At 57.3% G+C, this 27,140-nt stretch overlaps 11 protein-coding genes across 11 annotated transcripts in view; 4 read left to right on the forward strand and 7 right to left on the reverse strand.

The window, feature by feature from the left end:
• ACA1_369480 (uncharacterized protein) overlaps positions 1-110 on the reverse strand; it is a gene marked incomplete at both ends in the record, with an annotated part of 1,295 nt that extends 1,185 nt beyond the window's left edge. The window contains one exon of the mRNA XM_004340177.1: positions 85-110. Coding sequence (XP_004340225.1) covers positions 85-110 — 26 coding nt within the window. The remainder of the gene's footprint in view (positions 1-84) is intronic.
• Positions 111-427: 317 nt separating this feature from the next.
• Positions 428-1,267, reverse strand: ACA1_369490 (CS domain containing protein; the record flags this gene model as incomplete). Its single annotated transcript, XM_004340178.1, has 3 exons — positions 428-468; positions 550-1,109; positions 1,260-1,267. 3 exons carry the CDS (start codon positions 1,265-1,267, stop codon positions 428-430), a joined length of 609 nt encoding a protein of 202 aa, XP_004340226.1.
• Positions 1,268-1,581: 314 nt separating this feature from the next.
• ACA1_369500 (WD domain, Gbeta repeat-containing protein) lies at positions 1,582-5,941 on the reverse strand (the record flags this gene model as incomplete). Its single annotated transcript, XM_004340179.1, has 17 exons — positions 1,582-1,750; positions 2,203-2,387; positions 2,408-2,592; positions 2,709-2,909; positions 2,990-3,071; positions 3,184-3,254; positions 3,342-3,450; positions 3,582-3,791; positions 3,873-4,044; positions 4,164-4,273; positions 4,401-4,542; positions 4,662-4,804; positions 4,902-5,033; positions 5,107-5,232; positions 5,352-5,542; positions 5,670-5,793; positions 5,909-5,941. The coding sequence occupies 17 exons, from the start codon at positions 5,939-5,941 to the stop codon at positions 1,582-1,584; spliced, it is 2,385 nt and encodes a 794-aa protein (XP_004340227.1).
• Positions 5,942-6,433: 492 nt separating this feature from the next.
• Positions 6,434-9,566, reverse strand: ACA1_369510 (protein kinase domain containing protein; the record flags this gene model as incomplete). The annotated part of the gene is made up of 13 exons (XM_004340180.1): positions 6,434-6,595; positions 6,700-6,856; positions 6,945-6,994; positions 7,034-7,189; positions 7,334-7,420; positions 7,560-7,754; positions 7,829-7,944; positions 8,034-8,167; positions 8,258-8,370; positions 8,443-8,628; positions 8,797-9,066; positions 9,133-9,273; positions 9,357-9,566. 13 exons carry the CDS (start codon positions 9,564-9,566, stop codon positions 6,434-6,436), a joined length of 1,977 nt encoding a protein of 658 aa, XP_004340228.1.
• Positions 9,567-10,226: 660 nt separating this feature from the next.
• On the forward strand, positions 10,227-11,040 carry ACA1_369520 (ribosomal protein L6e, putative; the record flags this gene model as incomplete). The annotated part of the gene is made up of 2 exons (XM_004340181.1): positions 10,227-10,811; positions 10,888-11,040. 2 exons carry the CDS (start codon positions 10,227-10,229, stop codon positions 11,038-11,040), a joined length of 738 nt encoding a protein of 245 aa, XP_004340229.1.
• A 227-nt stretch (positions 11,041-11,267) lies between these two features.
• Positions 11,268-13,133, reverse strand: ACA1_369530 (uncharacterized protein; the record flags this gene model as incomplete). Its single annotated transcript, XM_004340182.1, is given in 10 exon segments — positions 11,268-11,344; positions 11,403-11,577; positions 11,638-11,898; positions 12,047-12,065; positions 12,082-12,125; positions 12,209-12,254; positions 12,341-12,497; positions 12,638-12,751; positions 12,836-12,968; positions 13,044-13,133. The coding sequence occupies 10 exon segments, from the start codon at positions 13,131-13,133 to the stop codon at positions 11,268-11,270; spliced, it is 1,116 nt and encodes a 371-aa protein (XP_004340230.1).
• Positions 13,134-13,356: 223 nt separating this feature from the next.
• Positions 13,357-16,218, reverse strand: ACA1_369540 (RasGEF domain containing protein; the record flags this gene model as incomplete). The annotated part of the gene is made up of 12 exons (XM_004340183.1): positions 13,357-13,449; positions 13,543-13,646; positions 13,746-13,854; positions 13,943-14,398; positions 14,476-14,634; positions 14,756-14,833; positions 14,982-15,141; positions 15,229-15,392; positions 15,491-15,667; positions 15,779-15,850; positions 15,958-16,020; positions 16,090-16,218. The coding sequence occupies 12 exons, from the start codon at positions 16,216-16,218 to the stop codon at positions 13,357-13,359; spliced, it is 1,764 nt and encodes a 587-aa protein (XP_004340231.1).
• Positions 16,219-16,952: 734 nt separating this feature from the next.
• On the forward strand, positions 16,953-19,584 carry ACA1_369550 (uncharacterized protein; the record flags this gene model as incomplete). The annotated part of the gene is made up of 10 exons (XM_004340184.1): positions 16,953-17,114; positions 17,200-17,420; positions 17,568-17,889; positions 17,980-18,059; positions 18,146-18,260; positions 18,344-18,763; positions 18,913-19,039; positions 19,124-19,236; positions 19,314-19,403; positions 19,495-19,584. The coding sequence occupies 10 exons, from the start codon at positions 16,953-16,955 to the stop codon at positions 19,582-19,584; spliced, it is 1,740 nt and encodes a 579-aa protein (XP_004340232.1).
• Positions 19,585-19,821: 237 nt separating this feature from the next.
• On the reverse strand, positions 19,822-22,373 carry ACA1_369560 (uncharacterized protein; the record flags this gene model as incomplete). The annotated part of the gene is made up of 8 exons (XM_004340185.1): positions 19,822-20,244; positions 20,328-20,464; positions 20,547-21,111; positions 21,223-21,360; positions 21,441-21,560; positions 21,635-22,120; positions 22,183-22,321; positions 22,354-22,373. The coding sequence occupies 8 exons, from the start codon at positions 22,371-22,373 to the stop codon at positions 19,822-19,824; spliced, it is 2,028 nt and encodes a 675-aa protein (XP_004340233.1).
• A 122-nt stretch (positions 22,374-22,495) lies between these two features.
• Positions 22,496-24,088, forward strand: ACA1_369570 (tetratricopeptide repeat domain containing protein; the record flags this gene model as incomplete). The annotated part of the gene is made up of 5 exons (XM_004340186.1): positions 22,496-22,687; positions 22,845-23,054; positions 23,152-23,243; positions 23,381-23,553; positions 23,676-24,088. 5 exons carry the CDS (start codon positions 22,496-22,498, stop codon positions 24,086-24,088), a joined length of 1,080 nt encoding a protein of 359 aa, XP_004340234.1.
• A 265-nt stretch (positions 24,089-24,353) lies between these two features.
• On the forward strand, positions 24,354-27,076 carry ACA1_369580 (uncharacterized protein; the record flags this gene model as incomplete). Its single annotated transcript, XM_004340187.1, has 6 exons — positions 24,354-24,854; positions 24,996-25,056; positions 25,125-25,514; positions 25,609-26,612; positions 26,729-26,878; positions 26,951-27,076. The coding sequence occupies 6 exons, from the start codon at positions 24,354-24,356 to the stop codon at positions 27,074-27,076; spliced, it is 2,232 nt and encodes a 743-aa protein (XP_004340235.1).
• Positions 27,077-27,140: the final 64 nt, after the last annotated feature.

Raw genomic sequence — 27,140 nt, forward strand, 5'->3', positions numbered from 1 at the left:
CCTGCTCTTCGCCCATCCTGAAAAATCGCGAAGGGGCGGCACGTAAGTGAGGGTTCGCTGGCAGGATGCCATCGGAACGCCTACCTGTCCCAATAAATCTTGAACGACATCTTGCCACAACGGAGGTGTAACACGCGCAAGCTTCTGCCTCACGAAGATGGTCGCAACGCCAACTCGTGCGTGTTCTCGCTTCTTGGAAAGGGCTTGAACCGAGAAAAGGCAGAAGAAAAAAGGTCTTACACCGCACGACACGCACAATCACGACCGCACACGCCCAAGAAGTAACGCTGAGAGGAGAGCGTTGGTAGAGACGAGGGACACAACATGATGAGGACTGTGGGGATGAGCAAAACTTTGTTCTCTCTACAACCGCTGCGCACGCAGAACTCGGAAACGCGCAAGTGTACTCTCACTGGCGACCTCCGCTTCACTGCTGGCCCTCCTTGGTGTCTTCCTCGAGCGGGGGCACTGCATTGCCATCATCACCAAGAGCGGGAGACAGGTGAGCTCATTGACAGTGCGTACAAAGAAGGAGAAGAAGAAACATACCCTCGTCGTCGTCTTCGTCTTCCTCGTCAGAACCCTCGAGGTCGCCGCCGAAGTCGTTGAAGTTCATGCCGCCCATGCCGGGCATGCCGCCCATGCCGCCCATGCCAGGCATGCCCATCATGCCAGGGGGCATGCCGCCCATGCCACCCATGCCGGGCATGCCCATCATGCCGGGGGGCATGTCGAAATCGCCGCCCTCGCCGGCACCCTCATCCTCCTCATCTTCCTCCACCCAGCGGCCCCAGTCAGCCTTGAGCCACCACTGCTTGCCGCCAACCTTCGTGAGGCGATCCCAGTGCGGGCCGCTCTCCTTCTTGACGATGTTGAAGACGATGTGACGCGGCAGCACGGCGTACTTGCTCTCCTCCGGGTTGATCTCCTTGAAGAACTCGAGATCGAGGTTGTAGTCCTTACCCTGAGCCGAGCCGCTGAATTTCAGATGAGTCTCGGTCAACTCGATCTTGGCGTCCTTCACATCTTGGACGTCGATCGTCAGGAACAGCTTGTCCTTGCGCTGCACAAATCGTATATCATTGAGATGAGCGTTTGAACGGATTGATCTGAGAAATTAGCGATGAAGAGGAGTACCTGAGCCCAAAGAACGTTGGGAAGGAAAGTCTGGCTGCATGATTACAGCATAAGAGAGCGTTAGGAGGAACAACTTGGGCAGAAGGAACATATAACAACGATCTTGCCGTAATTGTACGTACCTGGACATCTTGTTCTAGATCAAAAAAAAGCAAGATGAAATGTACAGCCCTGCCCTGCGTGTCGTTTGTGCGTTACATTTTCAAAACCGGGAAAAAAAGGGCTTCGTTGTCTGGCCAATTTCTCCCACTTTTCCTCCTTTTCTCCTTTAAACAATAAAATACAAAAAGCAAACAGGGATAGGCCCAGGGATGTTTGCAGACGAACCTACATGTTCACCAGCAGGTTTGGTGTAACGTTTCATATCCGTACAAGTATGTGCAAGAGAAGAGGGAGGAGGAAGGAGGAAGGAGAGACAGAGGCGGAGGAGCGCGGCGCACATGCTCAGCCCATGAGGGGCATTGTCACAAAATCGCGTGCCGTGCAGAGGTGAGCGCAGGCGGCAGGACACACGGCCTGCTTCTTCTTCTCGAACCACTCGTACATGTGCTGGATGTGTCCGCCGTGGCCACAGCCCTGACACCACACGTAGATACCCTTCACTATTTGATGGCTGCGATGGAGACACGGCGAAGTGAGCGATCTCAACGCACGATGTGATGGAGTGAGTGGGGGGGGGGCAACGCGTACCAGACCGAACACGTGTTGGTCGGCTTATTGCAGTGTTCACAGGCCCAGCCCACCTTGTAGAGCGGTCGACCACACCCTGGGCAGTTGGTGTGCACTGTTGTAGATTTCTATTGCGAATTGGCGCGAATGGTGAGTGGCGGTGAGCTCCACAAGCCATCGCAAGGAGGGGAGTAAAGGGGGTACCTGATTGATGGCACGTATGTCGTCTATCGGGCAAATTCGGATGATCTCGTTGGCGGCCGACCAAAGTTGAAGACGATGCAAAAGCTCTAAAAAAACGCCAACCGCGATGATCAGCATCTCGCAGGCTTCGCGCAGGGAGACAAAGAAGGCGTTGGAGGGGGGAGATTGCCATTACCGATATAAGAAAGGAACCACTGGGTGGTGGTCTTCTTGTCCAGCGGGAGATGACCCTGCAGCGCAAGCGCCATGGTCACGCAGGTCTGCACGTCGCCCTGGTTGCCGTAGAACTCCAGCATCTCCCGTACAACCGACTCGTAGCACCAGCGAGCGATGCCACCGCCAAAGCCTCCGTTGGCACCCATCACCTGAGCGGCCATCTGCACGGCAAGTCACTAACTATGAGCAAACGTTCCACCGCAAGGGGAAGGGGAGGAAAGAGGATGCTTGCCTCGACAAAGTCGGCCTCTTTGACTCCGTTGATATGGCTTGCGCTCTCCACCCGGCTAAAGACATCGCCGTCATAGCCCTCACTCTCGTCGTCACTGCCCTCCGCCTCGTCATCAAACCCGTCGTCATCGTCGCCTATTCATTGTTTAATGACAATTAATTGCGGCCACAGCCCATCAGCAAACGTGATCGTCACAACACGGGGTTGCAGTAGGGGTGATGCGTGTTGTGTGGCGTGTGGTTTGTTGTACCGTGGCCACGTCGTAGCGCAGGAGAGGCAGGCGGGAGTGGCGGATCCGAAGGGAAAGGCGCAGCCGTAATGGAGTGGATGTCCATAATGCCGCCCTCGCCCTTGCCCATCGTGATCATGTTGGAATGTCGCAGCGTGGTGGCGGTGCCCGTCGATTTGCGTAGCGCTATGTTGCCCGGACCCTCCGTCGTACCACCGTTGGCTTGAAAAGGGAGGGGAACCTGCCGTAAGTGCCAGCCGACGACACGAGAAGAGTTCACTTGAACGAACGTGCGAGCGTACCCAATCCACTGCCGGGGAGCGAAGGATGCAATGGAAGAGGGATCGAGGTGTCGCTGTCGGTCAGCCCGAAAGAGCGCTTGACCTGTGCAAGAAAGAGGTTGAAGAAGAATTCACCACCGAACGCGCACGTGTGAGTGTGACCTCCCCTGCTGGAGACAGAAAGCAAAACAGCGCAACGCCAATTGACGCGGTACCGGAAGCGACGGTTCCTGGCTGACCGCACGTCGGCCAACGTCCTTGGCGAGCTCTTGCGGCAAAAGGTAGTCTGTGCCCCGGCGAAGAAGAAGAAGAAGAAGAAACGTGTCACGGTGTGAGAGCAAGCAACGATCAAACGGAGGAAACGTCGGCATACCGTCCATCGACTCTACGACGGGCAGTGTCTCGGTCGAGTTGCTGTTGTTGAGGTGCGGCTTGCCGATGAACGATCCCTTGGGCGTGAAGGACTGTCGCTCGACGTCGCCCTCGCGGCCCATACCACTCTCCAGCTCCACCGAGCCGTTCGATGCTCTGGTCGAGCTCGCTGAGCGGAAGCGAGAGAAAGCGGGTCAACGCCAGGCCTCCACCGACTCGGCACACCAAGAGTTCACGTGACGATCATGTTACCTCGTGCTGGAGTTGATGACTCGCTGTCGATATCCGCGTACAGGGTCTTGAGCACCATCCACGACTGCGCGATCTGGAACTGCTTGACGCTTCTGGCCTCCTTGGCGTTGTGCTCGCACACCTCGGTGAAGGTGCCCTTGTAGCGGTAGTTGTGGGCCAGGTGCTGGAACGAGTAGTGGTCGAACAGCGCCGCATTGTGCTGTGCGGCAGAGGCAGGTGCCAGACGGTGAGTCCGGTACACACCAGTGACCCGGTGCGCGGGGAGGCGGGAAACACGAACCATCTGCATGGGCGTTTGGATCTTGACCACGCCGGGGACCTTGGGGTGCATCACGGGCGACTTCCTCTCCTTGTTCACGTTGGGCGAATCCTTCGCCGTTTTGGCACCGGCGCCGGCCGAAGATCGGGAGAAGATCGATGACACCTGCTTCGCTGGCGCACTGACCCCGGGCCTGCGTGTTGCGTGGCATCACACGACACAACACGACCACATCAGCAATTGGCGGGAATGGCGACAATAGTCGGTTGGTTCTCGAAACACTGGAAGTGGGTAATGAACGAAGGAACGCACTCTGCGGTGGGGTTGTCCCTGTCCACGAAGTCGTGGAGGTTGGCCAGCTCGTTGCGCACGTTCCACGACAGGCCCACTGTGCGAATATGTTTGTATGGCCGATACGCCTCCTAGATAATTGAACGACCAAAGAATCGGAAGTGAGCAGCGGAACCACTGAAGAGACGTGCGATGTGTGTATCGTGTCATGTTGCGTGTCGGTCGTGTCGTGTCGTGTGCAGCGGAAACGCTCGGTACCTTGAGGTTGTGGCATCGCAGCGTGCCGTCCTTGGAACAGGCAATGATGCAATCGGGAACCGTCTTGTGCCAAATGAAACCGGTTACCACGTCACGGTGCCCGACCACCGAGCTCAGCGGGATGAAGGGCTTATTGCTATCCCTGTTATTGTGCACGCGTGTGCGGTGTTCGCGATGAAGAGCAGGATCAGCGCTCAACGTAACTCGGGGGGTCGAATGTAAAGAGCAGCGGTTGGAGGAATAGTTCGAAGGTTGATGTACCAAACGTGGATCTGGCAATCGACTAAGGACGCGGTGGAGGCGATGCGCGTTGGAAAGTTGGGCTGCCACTGCAGCCGCCCGACCGAGGCGATCGTTTGAATTGTGTGTTTTGGGTTGGAGGCTCGCGGATTCAGGTCCCATATCTGTATTGTCACAGATTGATGTTGTGCAAGAGATCAGTATCGACTGCAATTGCTCCCAAGTAGCGTGCCGGTCGGTGTGCATCGCGAGAGCAAGTACCTTGATGAGCCTGTCCCTTCCACCGGAAGCGATAATGCTCTTTTCTTCGGGGTGCCAACAAATTGTCATCACCAAACCCTCGTGGGCGGTGAATCGCCGCTCGAACGCGTTGGGCTTGCGTATGTCCCACACCTGGCGATCGCAGCAGATGCGAAATGGTGTAAGCACACTGAGTTCAGAAAGAGAGCGGCGGGGAATTGGGCACCTGCACAGTGCCGTTATCGAAAGCGGCGCCAAAGTAGTTTGAGTAGAAAGGGTTGAACTGCACGTCTCTGACGCTGGTGGACTTGGCATCGAAGGTGATCGCCTTCGCATTGGGATCTCGGATATCCTGCAGCACAATACAACTGCAGTGGTAAGTTGTGTGTGTCGTGTGTGTGTGTGTGTGTGTGTGTCGTGTGTGTGGGTAGTAGTAGTAGAGGCAAAGGGCAGAGTGCTGAGTGAACGAACCCAAAGCTTCATCGTTCCGTCCTGTGAGCCGGAGAGAAGGTTGTAGGCGTTGCCGGGGTGCCAAGATAGTCGATTGACCGTGCGGGTGTGCTCCACGATCACACGCTCTCGCTTCTGTGTCCGTCCGTCTCTATGAAGGACGTTCCAGATGACGACAGCACCGTTCGTGGCAGCCGTTGCGATCTTATTGCCTGCGCCGTTTGCCACACAACAGCAAGAGTGAGTCACTGCGTGCTCGTGTCCAGTGTGGTCGAAGGAAAGTGCAAAAGTGTAGCACTGTGTCGCCAGGCTACTTGCGGGCAGGGAAGGGACACGCACTCTCCGTTGGGTGCCACTGCACGTCCACGGCGCTGTAGCTGAGATTTAACTTCTTCTCGGTGGGGCGCAGGCTCTCCACCTCGGTGAACACCTGGTTCGTGTCGTGCGGTCGCACATCGTAGATCTTGAGGACTACAAGAGTGAAGAGACGAACGGGAAGGAAAGGGGAGTGAGCAGGATAGGTGTACTGAGTCACAATCTCTGGCAAAAAATTGATGAAGAATTCGAGATCAACGCACCGTCTCGTCCTGCCGCAACGATTCTGTCGCCATCTGGTGCAGGGCTTATCGCATTGAGGGGTTTGGCGAGATCGAGGCAGCTCCCGGATGGCGGTTTGCTGCTCCCATCTCTCACGCTTTCCACATCCTCCATCATCTGCAAATCTTACAACCTCGTTGCTCTAAATTTAATAAACTGCCACCAATCTACGCTTGACCGATCTAAGGCCCTGCCCCACGCCTCGGGCACCACAAAGATTAACGAAATGAATCGAATGTCGTCCCAAAGCCCAGGAAAAGCGCTTTTCTCTTCGGCCTTTGGGCTCTCCACTTCTGCTACAACAGCTTCGGGTCTTAACAGCAAACAAATGCTTGTGGCCAACAAGAGGGTCTGGAGACTACAGGGCTGTAAACACGTGTTGCCTGCCACGGCAGGAATGAGCTGAGAGAAAGAGGCTCTTTGTACAAAACGCCAGACTTGGCAGGGTGTGGAAGAAGAGAGAGAGAGAGGGTTGAATGACCGACGCAGTCAAGAAGGAACGCCCCCTACTTGGTGGACTTCTCCTTCAGGTAGGCGTCCTCGCAGACGGTGAGCACGTCGGGTCGCTCGGACTGGTGAGGCGTGAGACATCGCTTGATGAACGCCTTGCCCTTTGGCGATATCTGTGGCTTGGCGGGGAACTCCACCTCCGTGGCCTTGGTGATGATCTGATCGACGAACACGACGACGACAACAGCACCACGGGGAGAGTCAGCGACTGCACTCGGCACGTACGAGTACCACATTCCCACAAGCGAGTGTGCGCACGTACCTGATCTACGAGAAGCTTCTGCTGTGAACAGTTGTTGCCGAACGGCTTCTTGCCGTAGAGGAGCTGATAGAATATGACGCCCACCGACCACACGTCGACCTTCGACGAGATCTTGGGAGGCGCTTTGCCGATCTCGAAGCACTCGGGCGGCAGGTACCTACGGACCGGCCAAACGTAAGATGGGTAAGCATCACCCAGTGGCGAGGGATGTCAGAGAAGAGAAGACCAAGGCCGAATGAACGCACCAGTAGGTTCCGGCGCCCTGCGACGTGAGCTCCATCGACGTCCCATCTTCCTCCATGATCTTCGACAGTCCAAAGTCGGTGATCTTCACTCCGCCGTTGGAAAAGAGGATGTTGCCCGGTTTGAGGTCGTAGTGAATGACGGGCCGCTTCTGCTCGTTGAGGTACTTGAGACCGTCGCATATCTGCAGGATGATGAGCTTGGCCTCCCTCTCCAGAAGCTTCGTTCGCGTCTTCAGATATACATCCTACACACGCAAAGAACAACAACGAATTTTCAGCACCATGTTCGCCGGCCAAAGAGTAAGTAGGGGTGGGGGCGCACGTACCAGGTCCCCGCCCTCGCAATACTCGAGCACCGTACAAAAGGAGTTGTTGTCGATCTTGAAGACGTCGAAGAGCTGGACGACGCGCGGGTGCACGAGGTCCTTGTGAATGTTGTACTCGCGGACGGCATGCTTGGTGTAGTTGGCCTTTTTCTGTTCGCTCCACATGCTGTTGAGTTGGTGTATCTTGCAGGCCACCAATCGGAACTCCTGGAGAGGTTGACAGGAGAGCATGAGACCCGAGTTGCCTTCCTCCGTAAGACGGCGCAGATGTGCGAGAGCTCGATCGTACCTGAAGGTCGAACGCCTTGTAGACTTCGCTGAACCCGCCCTTGCCCAGCAGATTGAGGAGAAGGTAGCGGTTGTGCAGTATTGGGTGAGAGCTGAAGCGGGAGTTGTCCTCGTCGCTGACTCGCTTCAGCTCCCTGAGGTGGAGCTTCTTGTCGAGGAGAAGATTGCTGTACTGTTCCTCGAGGTCGGCTTCCTCCTGTTCAGCGTGGGTGGGTGTCGTGAGCGTTTCGTGGTCTCACGAAACAGAACCGCCTCCCGCTTGCAACGTACCTTCTTCAAGCCCTGTAGCCTCAGACGGAAGATCTCTTCTTGGTGTGAGGTTTCTTCGCTCTCTGCGTCCTTTTCTTTATCTGCTTCGTTGTCACGGTTAGGACTCGTTGTTTTGGCTGCAGACATTACGCGCAACAGCGCCCGACCACATGCACCGATTAACATTGACCACGAATTGGGGGGCAAAGAAGGGAATTTGAGGCACCTTTGGATTTCTTCATCCTCTTCTTTTGTTCTTCGATGGCCACCTTCTCCTGTGCGATGGCGTCCTTCTTCTTTTTCAACGATCGAAACGCGCTGCCCTCTCGCCACGTCTCGTGGAACTCGCTCAACGAATTCCTGCAGAGCAAACATTTTGCGTCGTCAGTCTCTGAGCAGTCCCCATCCAACGAAATGGCTCGTTGGCCCTTGTGCGCGGAGGGAACGGACCTTTCCCAGATCAGTTGCCCAAGCCGAGTACAATCCAGCATGACCCTGTTCCTCGCGTCGTCTCTTTCCCTGTCCGCCTGCTCTACGAGCAGCGACTGCAAGGTGTGGCGCAACTGGAGAGAAGAAGAACGGACGGGTCAATCCCCTCCTTCTCGTAATAGGAAGTGGGCAAGCGGCATGCGCACCTTGGTCTGCAGAGTCTCTTCGTATTTCTGCAGCTGTTGCTCGCGCCTCTGGAGTCCCTGTTCGCGCTCCTTGACGTTGCTCTGCAGTTGGGCCAGGCGCTTCTCCTCCGCCTTGAGCTGTTCCTGCTGCGCTTTGATCTCCTCCCACGCCTTCCTCTGCTGCTCGGCCGTATCGGATTGGGCACCCTGCGGGCATTTGGTGTTAGGAGTTGGAGTGATGAGCATGCGTGTCGATGGAACATAAAGAGGGCCTCACAGAATGCCCCGATGAGAGTGCGCGTGCCGTAGAAAAGGAAAGAGGAGGTGGCGTTGTGGGTGGAAGTGGAGAAGAAGGAAGGAAAGAGGCCGAGGTACCTCGGCCGTCGGAGCTGGCGGAGGGGTGTGGAAGGTCTTTTGCATCTTTCTTGGCGGCTCTTCCCCTTCAGACTTGACGAGGGGCGAGGAGGTCGCAGAGGGAGTGCTGGCGGTGCTGGTGAGCATGATGGGCTCGTCATCGGACCGCTTCTCGGCAGCAGGGTGGCGGAACTTGATGCGCGTGTAGCGACGCTTGACTTGCTCCACGGTTCGGTCCAGCTTGCTCCATGATATAATCTTCTCCCAGTCGTTACCGAAGTGGTCGTAGCCCTGCGCAACGTGGAGACGTGAGGTTAGGGCACACGCGGCAGTGAGAGGGGGAAGGATATGTCATACATCCATCAGATTTTTGTCTTCTTGTTCGGAGAACCTGCGGGAGGTTTTGCGCTTGGTGCCCTTCCCAAAGTTGAGCCCATCGTTACTAGCAGTCTTGCGCGAGTTTGAAAGACCGTCCTCTTCGTCAGGTCGGCACAGTCTCTGGAAATGTGGGAATTGAGAGGGGGGGGGTTAAATTGTCATCCGCTGTTTAAAAGTATGAGTGGCGGGGCCGCTGGTGGTACCTCCTCCTGATCAGACACTTCCTCTTCTTCCAGTGTGATGTTTGGGGTATTGAGCAATGAAGGTCTGGGGGGTTCGCTCGATGCGGCACCATTTGCGCCTCCCATTAGCAGATTGGTGGTGCTGTTGCTGGCAGTGAGTCGCTGCTCGAGGCGCTCGGCCTTGATGGGGTCGATCGACATTAGATGCGCATCCCCAGGGTAGGAGTTCATCCCTGACACGGACCCGGCTGACTCTGAGTAGTGCAGCGACAATCCGTCGCCCAGCATGTGAAGAGGAGGGCAGGCAGGGGTGTCGAGATTAGTTTTTCGTTTTTTCGCCGCTTGAAGATGACGAGAAGTTGAAGAGGAGCTGGTGGTTGCGCTTGAGGAGCGGAAGTTGTCAGAACACACGGCTGCCGATTGGCAAGGGGCACACTCGGGGGAGTCGACACAAACACACACTGGAGGCGCGGCTGTCTTTGGGGAGAACGACGCACCACGCGGCGTATGGCAACAAGAGTTTGTCTCTCGGCGCAGACGCCCTGGACGTTCAACGAAACACGGCTGGCCCGAGAAAATATGATAATAACCCGGTTTGTTACACACCATAGCACGCGGGTTGACAGGCCTGTGGCGCCCGTGTGCGGATCATCGCCCACTGTTCAGGGCCTGCGCCCACCGTGGCTGAACGGGCGCGACAAAAAGCGAGCAAAAAAAAGGCGGAACGGAAAAGAAAAATGATTGCTCGCGTGTCGACAGATAATAGGTGGGCGGTATTTGTGAGGATTGAGACTGGCGCTTATTTCTTTCTTTCTTTTTCCTCTCTCTCCCTGCTGTATCGGCCATCGTCCCCTTCTTCGACAGGGCCCTCCTCCAATCTAATCTCCAAAGATGCCGCGCAAGCCTCACGCCCCCAGAAATCATGACCTCGTCAGGGGTATCTCGCGCTACTCCCGCAGCGCCATGTTCCGCCGCAGCGGCAAGGCTGCCGTGAAGAAGTCGGGCCACCAATGGAAGGATGTTGCCGCCACCAAGAAGGCCCCCAAGAGCGTCGAGAAGACGTTCAACAAGACCGAGAAGAGGACCGTGGTCGCCAAGGCCAAGCGCTTCTACCCGGCTGAGGATGTCCCCAGGCCCATCCCCTCGAGGAAGAGCCACCACAAGCCCGCCAAGCTGAGGTCCTCGATCACCCCCGGCACCGTCCTGATCGTCCTCTCCGGCCGCTTCAGGGGTAAGCGCGTGATCTTCCTCAAGCAGCTCCAGCCCTCTGGCCTTCTCCTCGTCACTGGCCCCTTCAAGGTCAACGGTGTGCCCCTCCGCCGCATCAACCAGGCCTACACCATCGCCACCTCGACCAAGGTCGATATCTCCGGCCTGGAGGTGCCCGAGAAGTTCAACGATGCCTACTTCAAGAAGGGTAAGGCTGCCAAGAAGGAGAAGACTGAGGACGAGTTCTTCGCCACTGGTGCCCAGCAGGTTCGTTTTCCCGCTCACAACAATTTCAATGGCCATTCAACAAATTTTTGACATTTCTCGTTTTTATCCATTGCAGAAGAAGACCATCGATGCCCACAGGATCGCCGATCAGAAGGAGTTCGACGCTAAGGTGCTCGAAGTTGTCGGCAAGGTCCCCAACCTGGCTGCTTACCTCAACGCCAAGTTCTCGCTCACCAAGGGTCAGTTCCCTCACCTCATCAAGTTCTAAGCGGACTGTTTAGGGTATATAAAACATAAATAGGCCTAGGCGGCTTGCAAAGCATCTCACACGCAACTTTATTCTCGTCACTTTTGAGCATTTCCATTCGCTGCCTCTACATCCGCCCCTTGTTCACCAAAACAATCCTTGCGGGCCGCTTTGGCGAACCGCAATGCCGTGACACCGGCTCGGCATGGGGCACTTAGAGCGAAGCGATGACCACGTTCAACAACACTTCACGCGTTCTCTTCATTGTCGTCGCGCAGGTTCGAAAAAGCGTCGTGTCCATTGAGCAACTCTTCCATCGCCTGAGCTGCAAGTTGAGTGTTAGCAACAGCGCGGAGGAAGCACCGGAAAGCATGTGTACATACCACTTCTGCGCAGCTCCTCATCATCCGAGGAGGCATCGTCTGCTTGGTCGTGCGTGAGCTGCAGCCGGAGGAACCCTGCCTCCGTTCCCACGTTCGTGGGCTCAATCCTTGGTCGCTTGTTGGCGCTCTCTTGGGTCGCGAACTTCTGCTCGAAGTGGGCCTTCCTCTTTGCCGCCTGTGCTCGCGATGATGTAAGCACCAAGCAACGATCATGATGGGTGCAGTGAGCCCGCACCTCGCGCGCTGCGTCTGGTCGACCATTGACCGCAAGCAAAGGTGGCGGAGCAGCTAAGGCCGGAGGCGGAGGAGCGGGCGTCGGCCGAGAGTGGGCGGTGGCGGGTGGCCGGAAGGCGAACGCGGCAGCAGTGGCGGCCGAGCCCCGATCCGATGTCTGGTACGCCCGCTCGATCTCGGAGAGCATCGCCTTGAGATCGCTGCCCAAGTGCGCGTCCGCCACATTGAGCTCGTCCTGTGTTGACAGTTTTTTGTGCTTTAGCTGGCCGCGTGTGCGCGCGTGTGCGGTCGTGCGTGTGGTGTACGCTACCTGCGGCTCGTTTACTTCTGGGGCGGCTGCACAACAAAAAGGTTATTCGCTACACCACAAGGACAATGAGACGTCCCTAAGGCCTTGGAGTACAACGTACCGGTGCCTTGGGCGCGTTCCTTAGCCAAGCTGTACAACCGGGCGATCTTGTCGATCGCGCTCACATCCAGTACGTTTCGCTGGAGGTTTCGTGCGATCGGTGGGTGTCACGTGTTGGTGAGAAGTAACATTCAATGCACATCAATTTAAAGGAAATGGCTACCAGAGTATCGGCTTGCTGAAGGTGCGGCGGCAGCTCCGTGAGCATGCTATCACGATGGAACACCACACCACCGCGCGCAGCGCATGGTAAGCAGCATGCGTGAGTCTCTTCTGAATGTGGAGGGAGACGCACTGCAGGTTGGTGGTGGGAGTGGAGCGGGGTCCGACGGGAGCGTAGGCCGTGAAGCAGAAGCTCTGATCCTGGCGCAGCTTACGAAACACGTGGTAGGCCTCCCATATTCGCTGGTTCTTGATCTCCAAGTACAGACGGTGCAGGTACTGCCATGTATCTGCGAGCGCGGTGGGTGATTGAGCGAGCGCGTAATGCGCCCACAAGGAACGGTAAACACGCCACACGGCATGCCACGACACACACCGCACGACACACGAGCAAACACGCACACGTGCACAGGTTGCGGCCGGTTGATACCTTTGGAGATGCGTATGGGCGTGCGCGGTTTTTTGAGCTGGGTGTTGTAGAGGGTGTAGAGAGTGTAGAGGGTGCCCACGAGCACCAGCAGCGGCTGGGGACTGTACAAGAAGCCTGTTGTGCGTGTGCGGTGTGCGTGCGCAGCGGTTGAGCGAACTCACTGAGTTGAGGGGTGGCGCGCTGGGGGCAGCTCGGTACCGAGGGTGGACGAGTAGAGGCGCTGCATGTACTCGCCGTATTCCATGTCCATGGGCTTGGCGTGGTGGATGTAGCTGAATCGCATCTCCTTCCACAGCATCTTGAAGTCCTTGTAGGAGAAGGGGCTACCGGACTGTGTGGTTGATACACGATTAGCAATCATCCGGAGAAATGCGTACATCAACGCGAAGGATGGCATGCCATATACCCGCATGTACTTGGCCACGAGCCTCTTAATGTCATAGAAATAGCCTGGGTAGGTTGTCGCAGGTTGGGGTGGAGGTTGCGGCTGCTCCATCTTTGCGTGGGTTCTTTTTCTTTTCTTTTTCTTCCCACTTTCATTTTGTTTTGAGGTTTTAAAACAAATAATAATAAAAAAGGCAAAAAGCTGGTCAAGAAGTTGTACATTGCACGGGTTCCTCGTAAGAGTAATAGTACATCACGGTGTACACCTGGCCTTTGGTCAGAATCGTGGTAGCGCAGAAGGCGTCGATCATACCGGCTTTGTGTGGGTGGGTTGGTTAACCCTCACGGGGCTCGGCGACGAGTGACATACTGAACAGGGCGTCCTCCGATGTCGCGCCGAATTGGTCAAGCTGGGCCACGAACCACTCCTGGTGATGTTTGCGCACGCGCGGGCCGCACAATGGGGTAAGCGGCCGCTCTTCCACGACTGCACTTGACAAACATTAACAGTTATGGAATACCTGAATGCAATCGATGGGCTGAAGGGCATAGTCTGCGCTCTGCTGCTCTAAGATCTTCTTCATCACCGACGCGATCTGTACCCTCTTGGTGAAGTTGATGTAGGCTGGGTGGTTCACACAACACACGACAATCGCATTGGTTCGGTGGTTAAGCAAGAGCAGCGCCGGCGCCATGGACGATTCGGGTGAAGGGGAGTGAGTACTGGGCTGGCTGGGTTCGAGCATGTTCTTGTGCACTTCGTCGAGCGTCATGAGATCGGTGAGGTACATGCCCATGTAGGGCACAATGGGCGGAGTCGCTGCCGCGAGCGCCTGGCGTGCCCCAACAACGCACTTAGTCTTAACTGCGCGATAGCGGCACCCCACCCCCGTCTCATATGCCTATGCGCGTATGGCGTACCTCTCGATAGAATTTGTAGGAGCCCGAGGAGGACATGAGCTCGAGAAGCTCGGCGTACTTGGTCCTCGACTTGGGTCGCACCCGTTCAAAGGTCTTCTGGAGGCGATGCACGGCGGCGCCCTCCATCGCGGACACGATTTGCATCACGCCGTTGAAGTTGTTGAGCTTGCGGAAGGCCACGGCCGCCTTGGCGAAGTTGTCCACCAGCGCCGCGCGCTTCTTGGCGCTCTTGCCCGAGAGGATGGTGTTCTGCACCCATATCGACACGTCGTTGAACCGCCTGATGAACCGGAGCAGGTTGGGCGACGCGATCTCCTTGTTCTTCTTGGTCCACGCCACGTTGTTGTACTCCGACGGTCGAATCTTTTGGAACAGCGCATAGTCGAGCAGGGTCATCTGCCGGGCCAGCTCCACCGGCTCGATGTCGTCCAGCGTCAGCTCGGCCGCATCCTTGATCTAATGGTACAGTACTCTAAGTCAATAGCCGAGCGACAACCGAGGTACCACGACAGGGTGGTGGTGGTGGAGAGTACCCTGGGGATGAGGGGCTTGGGCTGCTTGATGGGGGCCAGCTTTCGGGTCAGGCGGGGCGACGACGAATTTCGGGGCGATGAGCTTTTGGTCGGTGTCTTTCTGACGTCTTCACTGCTGGTCGTCGACTCCAGCTCGCCGCTCAAGCACTGCGACAGTTTCTGTTCACACGAACGACGACGACGCAAACAAGCACCGAACTCCGCGTTAGGGAGGAAACACCAACACTGCCGACAGCCCGGCACCATCGAGAAGTAGGAGAGAACCGGATTGGGTGCGTACCGGACTGTCTGGCCCACTGCCCTGGGGGTCGTTGAGCCACACGGACAGCCGGCGAAGAATTCCTTGCGCCAGCCGCTCCTACGCAGTAGAACGAAAAATGGTAACCACCAACATGGACACGGTTGATCAAATTAATGAAAAAACAAGAGTGGCAACATGTGTTCACATCCTCATACGGACACCGCAGTAGTGCGGAAAAGGAAAGGCGAGAGGGGGGGGGGCGTACCCCGTCGACGGCCTGCAAGCGCGTTTTGACAAAGGTGAGGAACTTCTCCTCGGGCGCCAGGTCCTCGCCCTGCAGTTCGGCCCACAGTTCCAAGACCGTACAAATGCGCAGTCGTGTGATTTTATCCTCCTTCTCCACTTCTGCGGTGCAGTCATGATATCTGTGCGTGTGCGGTGTGTGCGGTGTGTGCATGTCAGCCGCGCTCGCAGCGATCAAAGGCCAATGGGGTGGAGCACAAGTGACGCACTTTTTGATGAGGTGGGTAAGCACTTCGTCGGTCGTGGTGAAGCTCCGATGGGTGAGGATGAAATCGGTGATGAACTCGGGCGAGAGGCGTGGCGTGGCCTCGTGCAAAAGCCGCAAGACGAGCTTTTCCAAAGTGCCGCCGCGCACCTCGATTGTGTTGTCCATCTGCGCACCACCACCACCAACACATGTGTTCACGCAAGCGAGCGAGTCAGTAGAAAGTTGTGGCTGCGAGCCGCAGCATAGTGGATGTGGGCGCGGACCTCGTTCCTCCACATGAGCAGTCCCTCCTCTTCGATCTTGAGCGTTTCGACCGGGCCGGCCTCTTCGACGACTGCTCCAAAGAATTTGGAGGCCTTGGACTGGGAGGACTTTCTGATGGGCCGGCCGCCGGAGCGGTGCATACTCTCCTGCTGTTGCTGCTCGTCCTCTCCCTTCTCCTGCTTCACCAAAGCCCGCGAGATATCAATCAGCACCCAAACAACACACACACACATGCACTACACACATACACACAAGCGAGTGTGGGCAGGGCTGCGTGCTGCTCATACCTCTTCGCCGTTGGCTGCCTGCAGCCGCTTGGCGAGGGCGTTGCGTTCGGCCACGAGGCTGGACATCTGTGTCTGCGCGTGTGCGCACACGAGCAGCAATAAACGAAATAATAATTATATTCACATTAATATTTAATGTGATAATTAATAGTCTTCGCGGGGCCAAGCGATGAGCGTACCTCCATACCGGCGAGCTTCGTCTTCAAGCGTTTGTTTTCTTCGACCAGCTCTTGGATGGCGCTCTGTCACGGCCGCAAGAGATCAAGTTAAAATGACATCAGATTCATTATCAAATTGGGTTGTGGCCGTACCCTGACTTTCTCTCGGGCGATTTCTTTGGCCTGGAGAAGAGCCTCGATTTCGCGTCGCATGACATCATTCTCCTCCAGAAGAATCTGCAACTCCGTTTTCTCGGCGAGCGGCTGGCTCGTCTCGGCCATCATCGCACGTCGGTTGTGGAGGCGAATGCTTCACCTCAAAATGTACAACAGATTCTGGAACGACCTGCGAGTTGCTCTGGCTCTAAAGTAAAGATCTTCGCTGGCCTTCTTGAACGAAAATTGAATAGCGCGATTGGGGAAGATGGTGTTCACAACAAAACAAAAGAACAGCCACCTATTATTTTGTCACAGTTTTCCGGACCTGCCCATTGGCGGATGACCAAGCCACAACAAGCGTGTCGCCTGACTCGCCGCGAACACGTCTTTCTTGTGCACCTGCACACGCCGAACAAGAGCGGTCACCACCTTGGCCTCAACCTGTAGGCCGATTCACCCAACCTGACCACCCAGGCCTTGAGCTTTTCTCTCAAACTTGAAATATGAAATGTGACGGAAAAAAGGTCAGCCAAGATCTCCTGGCATTCCTGGAATTCCTCACGAGTTTTGGAGCACAGACGAAGAAAACAGGCGGGAAATTCGAGAACCAAAAAACAACACGCGGGGGCCAGAGAGGAGGTGTTGTTCTGTCCTGGCGCCGAGGCACACACGCAAGAGGGAGCGAGCGTTGTGTTGTTGTTGGTTGGTGGTGTGCCAGCACAGCCGTGAATCGAAGAGGAGGAGACGACTGAGGGATAGAGAGGGGACGTGAAGTGTCTAGTGTCATACTCGTGCCGAGCGACCAAAAGCCCTCTCGAGAGCTCTCTGCGCGTGTGCGACGGAGCTCATCGGCCATCATGGACGCGGGCCAGGGATTCGTAGACGCGCTGCCGATTTACACGATTATGCCCAACGCCAGCCCTCAGTACGTGGTGGGCATCAAGCTGTCAAGTGAGTTGCTGCAGCATCTGCAGAGCAAGGGTACTGCAGGCATGACGATTAGCTTTGGAAGCCAAAATGTAAGCACTCCCCATTCTAGCTTTCCATTTAATCGTAACTTGTTGCTCACCTAATGCCCCCTTTCTTCCTTCCCATCTTTAAAAGATCATATCGGTGGGCAACGAACAGTTCTCATTCAGGGCACCGCCCGAGGAGCATGGAGTGACCGACTGCTATCATCAGGTCGATGAGGGTGAGGAGGGTACCTTCACGAAGGTGGGCGTGGTCAAAAGGAAGATCTTTGTCACGCAGAAGCTACGCGAGGAAGATAGGAAGCGCGTCAAGACTGCCACCGAGACACATGAGAAAGAACGCTTGTCTCACAAGTACGTAGCCCCCCAAGCGATTTGTCATCTCGCAGCACAAGAGCTTGTTGGCTTGCAGGCACAACGCCTCTCTTTGCACCAAGGGCTAATGCGAGATGAGGTCGAGATGTGAGAAGATTTTGACATTTTCCATTTCACGTAATGCAGGAGTGTGCTGATTGACTCAACTGGGCAACTGATTTCCAAGGATGGCAAGAGGAAGGCCCCATCATCGATCACCAAGCCGCCCCCGACCGTCATCAAGCGAAATCGAACCGAGACCACTCAGCCTCGGCCGCAGTTGGCCTCGTTGTCCTCAATGGCGTCGAAGCACGCCACTGCCGCCTCGTCCAAGCTGAGCTCGCCGAAGCGGGTGCCCTTGCGCACGCAAATTGTCCAGCTGCTGGCCTTGGAGGCCCTCCCGCATGAACAGATCGAAGCCAAGTGCTCGACCGCAAGCAAGACGGCCCTCGCTTCTACTCTCCAGCAGGTACGCCCCCTTCCTCCATCACCCAGTGCCGCTGCCAACTCGTTCTTTCCCCGACGTCGGGAGCTGATGGCGCGTCTTATGTGGGCACAGGTGGCGAAGATGAAGGACGGGCTCTATCACCTCAAGAAGGAAATGTACAGAGAAGTCGACACCAATTGGCCAAGCTTCACGTACGTTCTCCACAGCCCTTCTCGGCACCTCGGACGATGTTGATCGAATATTCTTTCTTCTATCGTGTGCCCTCGCACACTTGCAGTCCTGAGGATAAGGCCAAGGTGTTGGAACGAAAGGCGCTGGCGAAGCAGCCGGAACAGGAGAAGAAGAAAGAGGAGGAGGCAGCAGAGGATATCCCTGCCCCGGAACCCATCGCCGTACGTCCTCCCTCAATCTCTCAACTACAACTACAACCACAACTACACGTACAAGTAGAACTGAACCTTCGTACCTTGCGCAGTTGGAGGCGAAGGCGACTGGCACTCGCTACCCTTCGCCCCTTCCTCGCTCGCTCGCGGCGGCTGGCAAGGAGAGGGCCAAGCCCGAAGAAAAGGTGATCCCCGCGCGGCTGGCCCCGCCACCATCGTCGTCTTCATCTTCATCATCGTCGGCAAAGATGGAAAAGGAGAAGGAAAAGGAGAGGGAACTGGCCAGGGAGCGGGAGAGAGCCAAGGAAAAGGAAAAAGAGAAGGAGCTCGCCAGGGAGCGCGAGCGAGCCAAGGAGGAAGAGCGGGAGCGGGAGCGACTCAAAGAGCGGGAGAAGGAGCGAGAGAGGCTGCTACGAGAGAAGCACGAACGGAGCCCCAAGGATCCGTCTCCCGCCCACTCCTCGGCCTCTTCTTCGGCCTCCTCGTCCCCATCAGGGTCGCCAGCCGCTCTGGTTCGAATGCCACTCACCTCCACTGATAGTTCCGCTGTGTGTCGTGTCGTGTCGTGTCGCGCGCGTGTGTCGTTGGCGCCTCGATAGGTGTTGTGCCACAATACTGACCTTGCACCATGCAGGTGGTGCCAGGGTCTTCGCCAAACAAGGCAAAGGAAGAGGCGTCGGCTCCACGGAATGGAGAGCACAAACGAAAAAATGCGAGGACCGAGCCGCCCAGGGAAGGGACCACCTCCCTTTCGCTGCCGAGCAGAGACAACAATGGAGCGTGGAAGGGTATGCGTCTCCTCTCCTCCTCTCCGTGTACTTTGCCCGTGGCCTTGGCCCTCATTGCCCCACAATTGTTGTTATGCACCGCAGGGCCAAGTATCTCTTTGAGCGAATACAAGAAGCGGAGGGCCGAGTGGGAAAAGAACTACAAGGAGTACTGCGAGCTGCACCGGAAGCTGAATGAGAATGCCCAGTTCTTCCAGGTATATACTTTCCCCTCTCCGGTTCTTGGTGTGTCGCACCGCCCTCACTGATCACTATGTTGCTACTCGTCGTCCAGAACTTGGGCGGTCAGCTGAAGAAAGCGTCGTCTTCAGAAAAGACCAAGATCGTTCACCAGATCTCCACCGATTATCAGAAGCGCATTTCGGTACCCCGCTCTCCCGCCGCTCCTCCGCGCATACCTCGAACGACCACTCAGACTCGTACCTCTTCTTCTTCTTCTGTGGAACTATGTGCAGAGAGTGCGGCAAATGAAGCTGCGCTTCTCGTTCCTCCACGGGGAGATCAAGAGGGAGAAGGCCGCGCTCCTCGCCCTCAACCCCTCCTAGCACACAGAGCGAGAGTATTTCTCCTACCCCCCCTCACCTCCACAAACCTGTTTCTACTCTCTACACACCTTCTCCTCCTTCTCCTTTTATTTATTGTTGGCTTGTAACATACCCCACTTCAACGAGCCATTCTGTTTGCCCCTGCGGTCAAAAGAGGCCTTTACACACCCACCTTGTGTGGTGTACCCTACATGTAGCCATTTATTGCTCCTTCTTTCTTGTTGTGTTTTTATTTATTTACACTTTTGCTGGAGGAGCCATGGCCTGGAGGAGAAGGGTGAGGAGCGGCTTGGCTCGGTAGGGGAACAGTCCCTTCCGATCCAGCCTCTCGATCGTGTCGTGCAGACGGCGCAAGACACCGTGGACCCTACCCTCCATTCCTTCTTCGCCTTCACTGTCACCGTCGTCATCGTCATCATCTTCCTCCTCTGCGGCAATACGGAAACAGGTCGCGACGAAGGCGTGGCGGTGGCTGGTGAGATGGCGGAGGTACTGGCAGAGGTAGGCGAGGAACGAGGTCTCATTGCCAATGAGGAGGTCCAGGAGGAACAGGTGGTCGAAGCCCACCACCTGCAGGAAGCCGATGAACACAGCGTGAGGCGAGAGCTGCGCCAGAAGCAACTCCAACGCCTCCGGGTGCACCTCATCCCAGAGCCATGCCTGCAGGCTGCACCGCACACATGCACACACACACACAACGCAGAAGCTTTGAGGCACGAGTTTGAGAGAGTTGGGAGAGGGACGCGGTTGACGTACGCCGGGTTCTGGGCTACGGTCTCGTGGATGGTGAGGAGGTGGTGCATGGCCTCTATCATGGTGTCGTCCTGTGACGACATCAACTCGAAAAAGGCACTCGTCATTCCACCTCGGGGCATCTCGCCTGGCAAACCAACATCCACACCGCGCTGAGCGATCAGCGCCATTCCCGCTCCCGTGTGATTGAGCCGAGCGCGCAATCGTACCCATCTGGGCGCGCAGAAACTCGGCCAAACTCGCTTTCAGCGCGTTGACACCCACAGCTTGTGGGTGATCTCCCTCCGAGCGCGTCGCGTCTGTTGTCCGTCGTCGTTGCTTGTCGTGGGAATCGTCAGTTCCACTCGCCGGCGTGTCTGGTGATGATGGTGCTTTCCTCTTTCTCGTGCCCTCCAACGTGTCGCTTGTGGGCGGAGGCGGCGACGGTGGAGTGGCGGCCGGAAGCTTCACCGCGGGCTCGACACCGTCGGGTGTAGAGAATTGCCGCGCGAAGGCGGCACACACGCGGGTCAGCAGGAGTACCGCGCGGCGACGTATGACCGTCAGCTGCTCCTGCGTCACCTCGTCGAAGGCCAGGAATGTCGAGTGCAGCGCCGGCAGGAGGGGAATGCGCTCGATGCCGGGCGTGCGTGGTGCGAGTTGCGCCCGGATCGATGCGACAAGGCCGGCATCTTCCGCATCACCTGCTGACAGCCGGGTTGGTCTCGCTCGGTCCCGCGCTGCAGCACGCTCCACTGGCATAACGGAGCTCAAGACACCCATGCATGCCATCACCTAGAGGAACGAACAAACAACTGTCATTGCCCAGAGGCACGCGCTTGATGGTATTTTTTCACCACCAAGTGTGGTAAGCGGTGTGCCAGGTGGGTAGTAGCTGGTTGGTACCAGCTGGTTGGTCATCATCGGCGGGGAGGAAGAGAGGTCGGTGTCGAAGAGGTGGGTGAGCAGCCGCATCAGCGATGAGCTGGCTCGCAGGCCACTGTCGCGATCCATTTGAATCCGTTCCCGCATGTGGCCCACGAGCTGGCAGGTCGCGCCGTCAGCTCATACCCGATTGAGTGCCTCTCCATGCCTGATGGTACCTCTGGGCATAGTTCAAGAACCAGCTTAGTGGTACTCTCCATGAGGGCAATCTCGCGCTCAGTCTCGGCCTCGGCCGGCTCCACTCGCGCGCTTTTCAGCGCTTCCACCAACAGCTTGCACAGAGCGTCGAGTCCGTCCACCTTTGGAGAATGTGAGGCCATTAGGTCAGTGTCATCGATGGGCCAAAGGTGAACGCGCCTGCGGACAAGCTTACCGACTGTGATACGCCGATGGTTAGCGCGCTCATGGACTCGCACAGGCACGACAAGAGCTCACGCCCCACGGCATGGCGCGGCGGCCGCGATGTGAGGCGGTCCGCTGAATCGCCGGTGGTGGCCTGTTCGTGTTGCCGGCGCCAAGTTCGCAGGATCTCCGTGGTCAGCTTGAGCACCGCCATGGCTCCCTTCGGTGGTGAAGTGTCGTCGCCATCGACCATGGTTGCTGGTCGGGCCTGGAAGAGGCGGCGGTAGTGGGAGCGCAGGGTCTGCGAGTAGTCGTTGCCACCGTCGTGCGAGGGACCCAGGGCGTATTCCGGGGACGAACAGAGAAACAGGGCCTGTAGCGCTCGCCTGGCCGCCAGGGCCACCCACTGGTCCGCCGAGGCCAAGTGGGCCATCAGGCTGTCCATGCAGGCAGCGGTCCACGCTCGTGTGCACACTGCCGCGAGCACTCGCTGGCGCGTGGTTGCGTTACCCACAACCTGCAAAGAGAAGGTCATTGAGCACAATAACAGGCCTGCAAGGGGGGGGGGAAGAGGGGTACCAGCTCAGCCTCGGCGCAGCAGCGATGGAGTAGCGTGAGCCGGAGCAGCGTGGTGGAGCAGGGGGTCTGAGGCGGTGGTATGGGCAACAGTATGCGGCAGATCTCCTGCACTGTAAAGGAGATGCCGAGCTCCTCCTCCCTTGTTGTTGGAGATGAGCCTCCAACGCACACAGCTCCTCCCACTCGCCCATCTTCAATCGAATAAACCGTAAATAGCTCACATTCCGTAAAATAAAAAATGGAAAAAACAAAACAAAAAGACAGAGAAGAAAGGAAGAACATAATCGCACTCGCAAACAGACAAACACGCGCGATGGAAGGTCGAGGAGGCGGAAAGAAGGGCGGAAAGGCGAAGCGCGGGGTTGCGAAAGAGAAGGATGACGGATCGTCCTACCCGGCACAGGCCCTCATCAAGAAGGCCGAGGAGCTCGTCGAAGAATACAATTACGAATTGGCACAGAGATTTTACGAGAAGGCCCTCTCGCAGGAGCCGAGCAACACACAAGTACGCCACCCACTTCGTTCCGGCCCATTGTGTTCTTCCGTTCCAATGATTGCATTTACAATCTCCTTCATCTTAATCAGACAAATGCGCCGTCGCTACAGCAAATTTTAATTCAACTAATTTATTTTAAAATAAAATAATTGAATAATTTTTGCAGGCGTTGGGAGGATACGCTGAGGTCCTGATGCAGCTCGGGGAGGCCGACGAGGCCTACCGGGCGCTCATGCGCTGCATAGAACTGTCGCCCGAGGGCGACGGCACGCCCTACCTCAACCTCGCGCAGATCTCCGAGGGTCTCGAGGCCTTGGGCTACTACAACAAGGGCATCGAGCTGCTGGTCAAGAAGCGTGCTGCCCTCTTTGTCGAGGTACGTGCAGTTGGGCTCAACTTCCCTCTGCTCGCATGCAGGCAACAGTCCCGATATACTAATCGACTGCGGCATCTGATGGCCTTGGTGAATGCAGGAGGGAGAGACGTCAGAGAAGGTGCTCGAGCTCAACGTTCAGATCGCAAGCGCCTTCTGCGCTGCGGCTGAGATCTACCTTACAGACGCTTGGTACGTTGCTGAGGAGCCCTTTCAATCATCCATCGGTAACGGTGGTCCACCCCAGTCGGTGATCGTATGATTACGTATGATGTGCTCACAGTCGTCGACCTCTCTTCATTTTTTGTTTCGCTCTTTGGTGTGAGCAGCTTCGAGGAGAATGCAGAGAGCGAGTGCGAGCGATTCGTGAGTGAGGCGCTCAAGTACGATCCGGAGAACCCCGAGGTGCATCAGACCATGGCCAGCCTCCGGATAAGCCAGAACCGAAAGGACGACGCCCTGCGGTCCCTCACCCACGGCCACCAGCTCTGGGCGCACATTGGTATGCGTCATTCCATCATTCCTTCATTCCACACATCACTAACTCTATGCTCTCTCTCTCTCTTCGTCTTCATTCACGTTGTTCAAACTCACCTTCTTATCATCATATCATACGTACCGTAGAGGAGGATGAGGCCAAACCCGAGTACGAGTTCCGAACGAACACGGCCAAGCTCTTCCTCGAGCTGGGCCAGCACGAGACGGCGCGGCAAATCCTGGAGGTGCTGGTCGAGGAGCACGACGCCATCGCCGAGGTGTGGTACCTGCTGCACCTGGCCCTGGTGCCGACCGACGTCGAGCTGGCCGTCGAGGCGATCACGCAGGCCAAGGAGCTCATCGACGAGGAGCTGGAGAACGCCGACCACCCGGAGCTGAACGAGCTGCAGGAGCGAATCAACACGGCACTGGCCGGGCTCCCGCAACTCCCTGAAGAGGAAGAGGGCGACGCCGTTGAAGAGGATGAGGAAGACGGTGAGGATGGTGAGGACGACGATGACGACGACAATGGTGGAGGCGACATGACGGAAGGCTATTGACGCGCACAAAACAAAAAGAATTAATTTTTAATATTGTTATGTCGACAAAATATTTTGGCGCCTTTTTACTTCACCAAAACACAACTGCCTCACGGCGCACACTTTTCTGGGGCGAATCTGAGATCGCCTCGGCTCGAGATTGCAAGAGAGATAGAGCAGGGTTGAGGTCACGAGCGGTGGATTGAAATCATACGGTGGAGGGCCTCTGGGAACAAGGAGGATGAATAGAGGAGGGAATTCGAAGGGACGGAAGAGCACTTCGACGATGACGACACCGTCGGCGGCAGCAGCTGAGAGCCTGCATCGATTCATGAAGTCGCGTTCCGAGGCGCGAAACAAGCAGATGGAGGAACAACACAGACAAGAGGAAGAGGCCGCCCGTGCGGCCCAGGAGCGACGCGCGCAGGCGCTACGTGCCCTCGAAGATTTCACGCGAAAGCAAAATGCGACCCACAATCGCCCCACCACATCTTCTTCGTCTGCGGCTGCACAGAAGCAGAAGAGTATGAGAAGGAAGACCACGATAGGAACTGAGATTAAATCAGCCGCAATCAAAGATGAGGCACTTGTGACGGAGAAGAGGACTAAAGTGAGCAAGGTGCCTCCACTCCCGCTCGCTGGCCTGACATGCGGCAAGGAGAACGGTCCGCCCACCGGCAAGCAGCATCTCGCAACTACTACTGGCAAGGGCCACCCAACTCGGAAGGTCGGCACGGCCTTGAGCAACCTCAATCCTCCTCATCTGCCGACCACTGGGGCGACCAAAGTTCACCATCTGCCCACCCCACGACCCACGCTCGGCGTACTGCTTGCCCCCCCCCTCTCAATGCTCCACTAAATCTACCCTCGCCTTGTGCACTCATCATTTTGTACCTTCTTGTTGTGCACAATCTCGGTGCCATCGCAGACGGCAAGCAAGACAACAAGCAACGGTGACAAGGCCAACGCCAAGCTTTCACAGCACCTGGGTACCTGCACTAGCGCCTCCGCGCCCACTTGTTGTGCGAGTGAGTCGCTGACTCATGCCCGCACGCAGTGGCGTCACAAGCAGCCAAGATCAAGGCCAGCCGGCGCAGCCTCGCGCCGTTGGACGTCGCTAGGACCGGGTCGCGGGCTAAGAATGCTGAAGTCGTCCGAGAGCTCGAGCACAGCGCAAAGAAGGCTGTGGGCCGTCGACGCAGCATGCTCCCCTCCACGAGCGCCTCGCTGGCGGCGGCCACCGCCGAACTCTCCCTCGATCCGGTGGCAGCCTCGGCCCCCGCGTCCACCGAAGTCAGCCTGATGGAGAGCCTCGCACCGCCCTCTGGCGCTGCCTCTGCCAACACATCGTCCATTGCGGACCACTCGGCCGTGGCGCCTTCCGCGAAGCCCAAAAAGCGACGGGTCAGCGTGGCCGTTGCCCGATTCGCGCAACCCACCATCGCCGGTACCAGCACCACCTACTTACACAATCTGCTCGGCTGGAGCCATCGCTGCACGCCAACTCGCGCCCGCTGACAAACTCGTTTTGCTCTCCTCAGCGCGAATGCGAGTGGCGGCTGTCACAGGCAACAATCACGAGGCCGAGAAGGCCGATGCCATCATCGAGCGTCGGCGGAAGCGGAGCACCCTGTCAGCCTCGACCGTAGCTGGCCTCACATCAGCTGGAGCGGTGACCGCCGCTGCAGCCGCCAATGGCGCGTCAAGCGTGTCGTCCGCCACTGCTACGGTCGCGGAGAGGCGTCCCAGGCCAACGACAAGGCCCACGGCCAGCGCTCCAGTGGTGGTCGACGAGCGGCTGGAGAAGAGGCGAAAGGCGCGCGAGGAGCGGGAGCGGGAGCGGATGCGCAAGAAGATCACGGCCTCGATCGAGCGCGGGCGCAGCCCCACGTCGCCCAACCTCCCCGCGCCGGCGACCTCAGTATCGCGCGAGCGGCCCGCGAAGAGGGACACCACGACCGACGCCGCCGCACGCACGGTCTCGGGGGGCACCAGCAAGCCGAGCCGATTGGGCGCCGGCCAGCAGACGCCCACGGCACCGGAGGTTGCCAAGGAGCGAAAGAAGCGCTACGAGTCGGTTCTGCCGAAGGACCTGTCGTCGCTCCTCGAGGAGCAGACGCATGGGTCGCCCATGGCCGGCACTGCGGCCGACGGCCTGCAGAGTGGCGACACGAAGGCCAGCGGCGAGGAGGGCGCGAAGATGAAGAAGAGCATCGAGGAGCAGAGGGTGGAGGAGCTGAGCGAGCTGATGCTGAGCCACTACACTGAGGACGAGGCCTCGGATTCCGACGACGACGATGACAACGCTCGTGAAGCGGGGGAGACGACACACGAACAGAAGCCACAACGGCTCTTCCAGGAGGACCTCGACCGACAACAAGGCGAGCCTGGCGACGGGGAGGACGATCACGCAGGCGCCGAGCACGGGCGCGACCACGACCATGACATTGATGATGACCCAGAAGGGGGGCTGTGGGAGCCCGTCGTGGAAGAGTGGAGGCTGCGAGTGTGCGCCGGCGTGGGACAGGGACTCGCCTCGCTCGCGGTACGTTTCGTTCCCACCTGTCCTGTCAACTGTGACCGTCACGGCCTTGTTCTTCTTCTTTTTCTTCTTCTTTGCTCACACCTACCCTGTGGGTTACAACAACGAACGCTTGGCAGAGCGAGGAGGAGCTGCTGTGGGATCTGGTGGAGGAGGCGCTTGCCTCGGTGCTGCCCCATCCGACCTACGTGCCCGCCACGCTGGGCGAGGAGACCACGCTTGCCCGACTCGTGCAGAAGAAGATAACCGACTGGACGTCATACGGCAAGGTATGATCCTTATGCGTGTGCGGTCGTGCGTGTGCGTGATTTAATGCGTGCGTGTCTCGCTCCTGCATGCAGGGCCGGGATGATGTAGAGGCCATGCTGCGTGCGGGCATGCTCGACAAGCACGAGAGGTGGGAGGAAGTGGAGCGCAGTGAACTGCTGCACCTCATCTCAACGCAACACATCGTTGGCGCCTTTTGAGAGAGGGCGGCCAGCTAGCACCTTTCATGTACAAAAGCTCTACGTTTCTCTTACTTCTTCGAAC

This window comes from Acanthamoeba castellanii (assembly GCF_000313135.1).
Source record: "Acanthamoeba castellanii str. Neff unplaced genomic scaffold scf7180000084664, whole genome shotgun sequence".
Lineage (NCBI taxonomy): Eukaryota > Discosea > Longamoebia > Acanthamoebidae > Acanthamoeba > Acanthamoeba castellanii.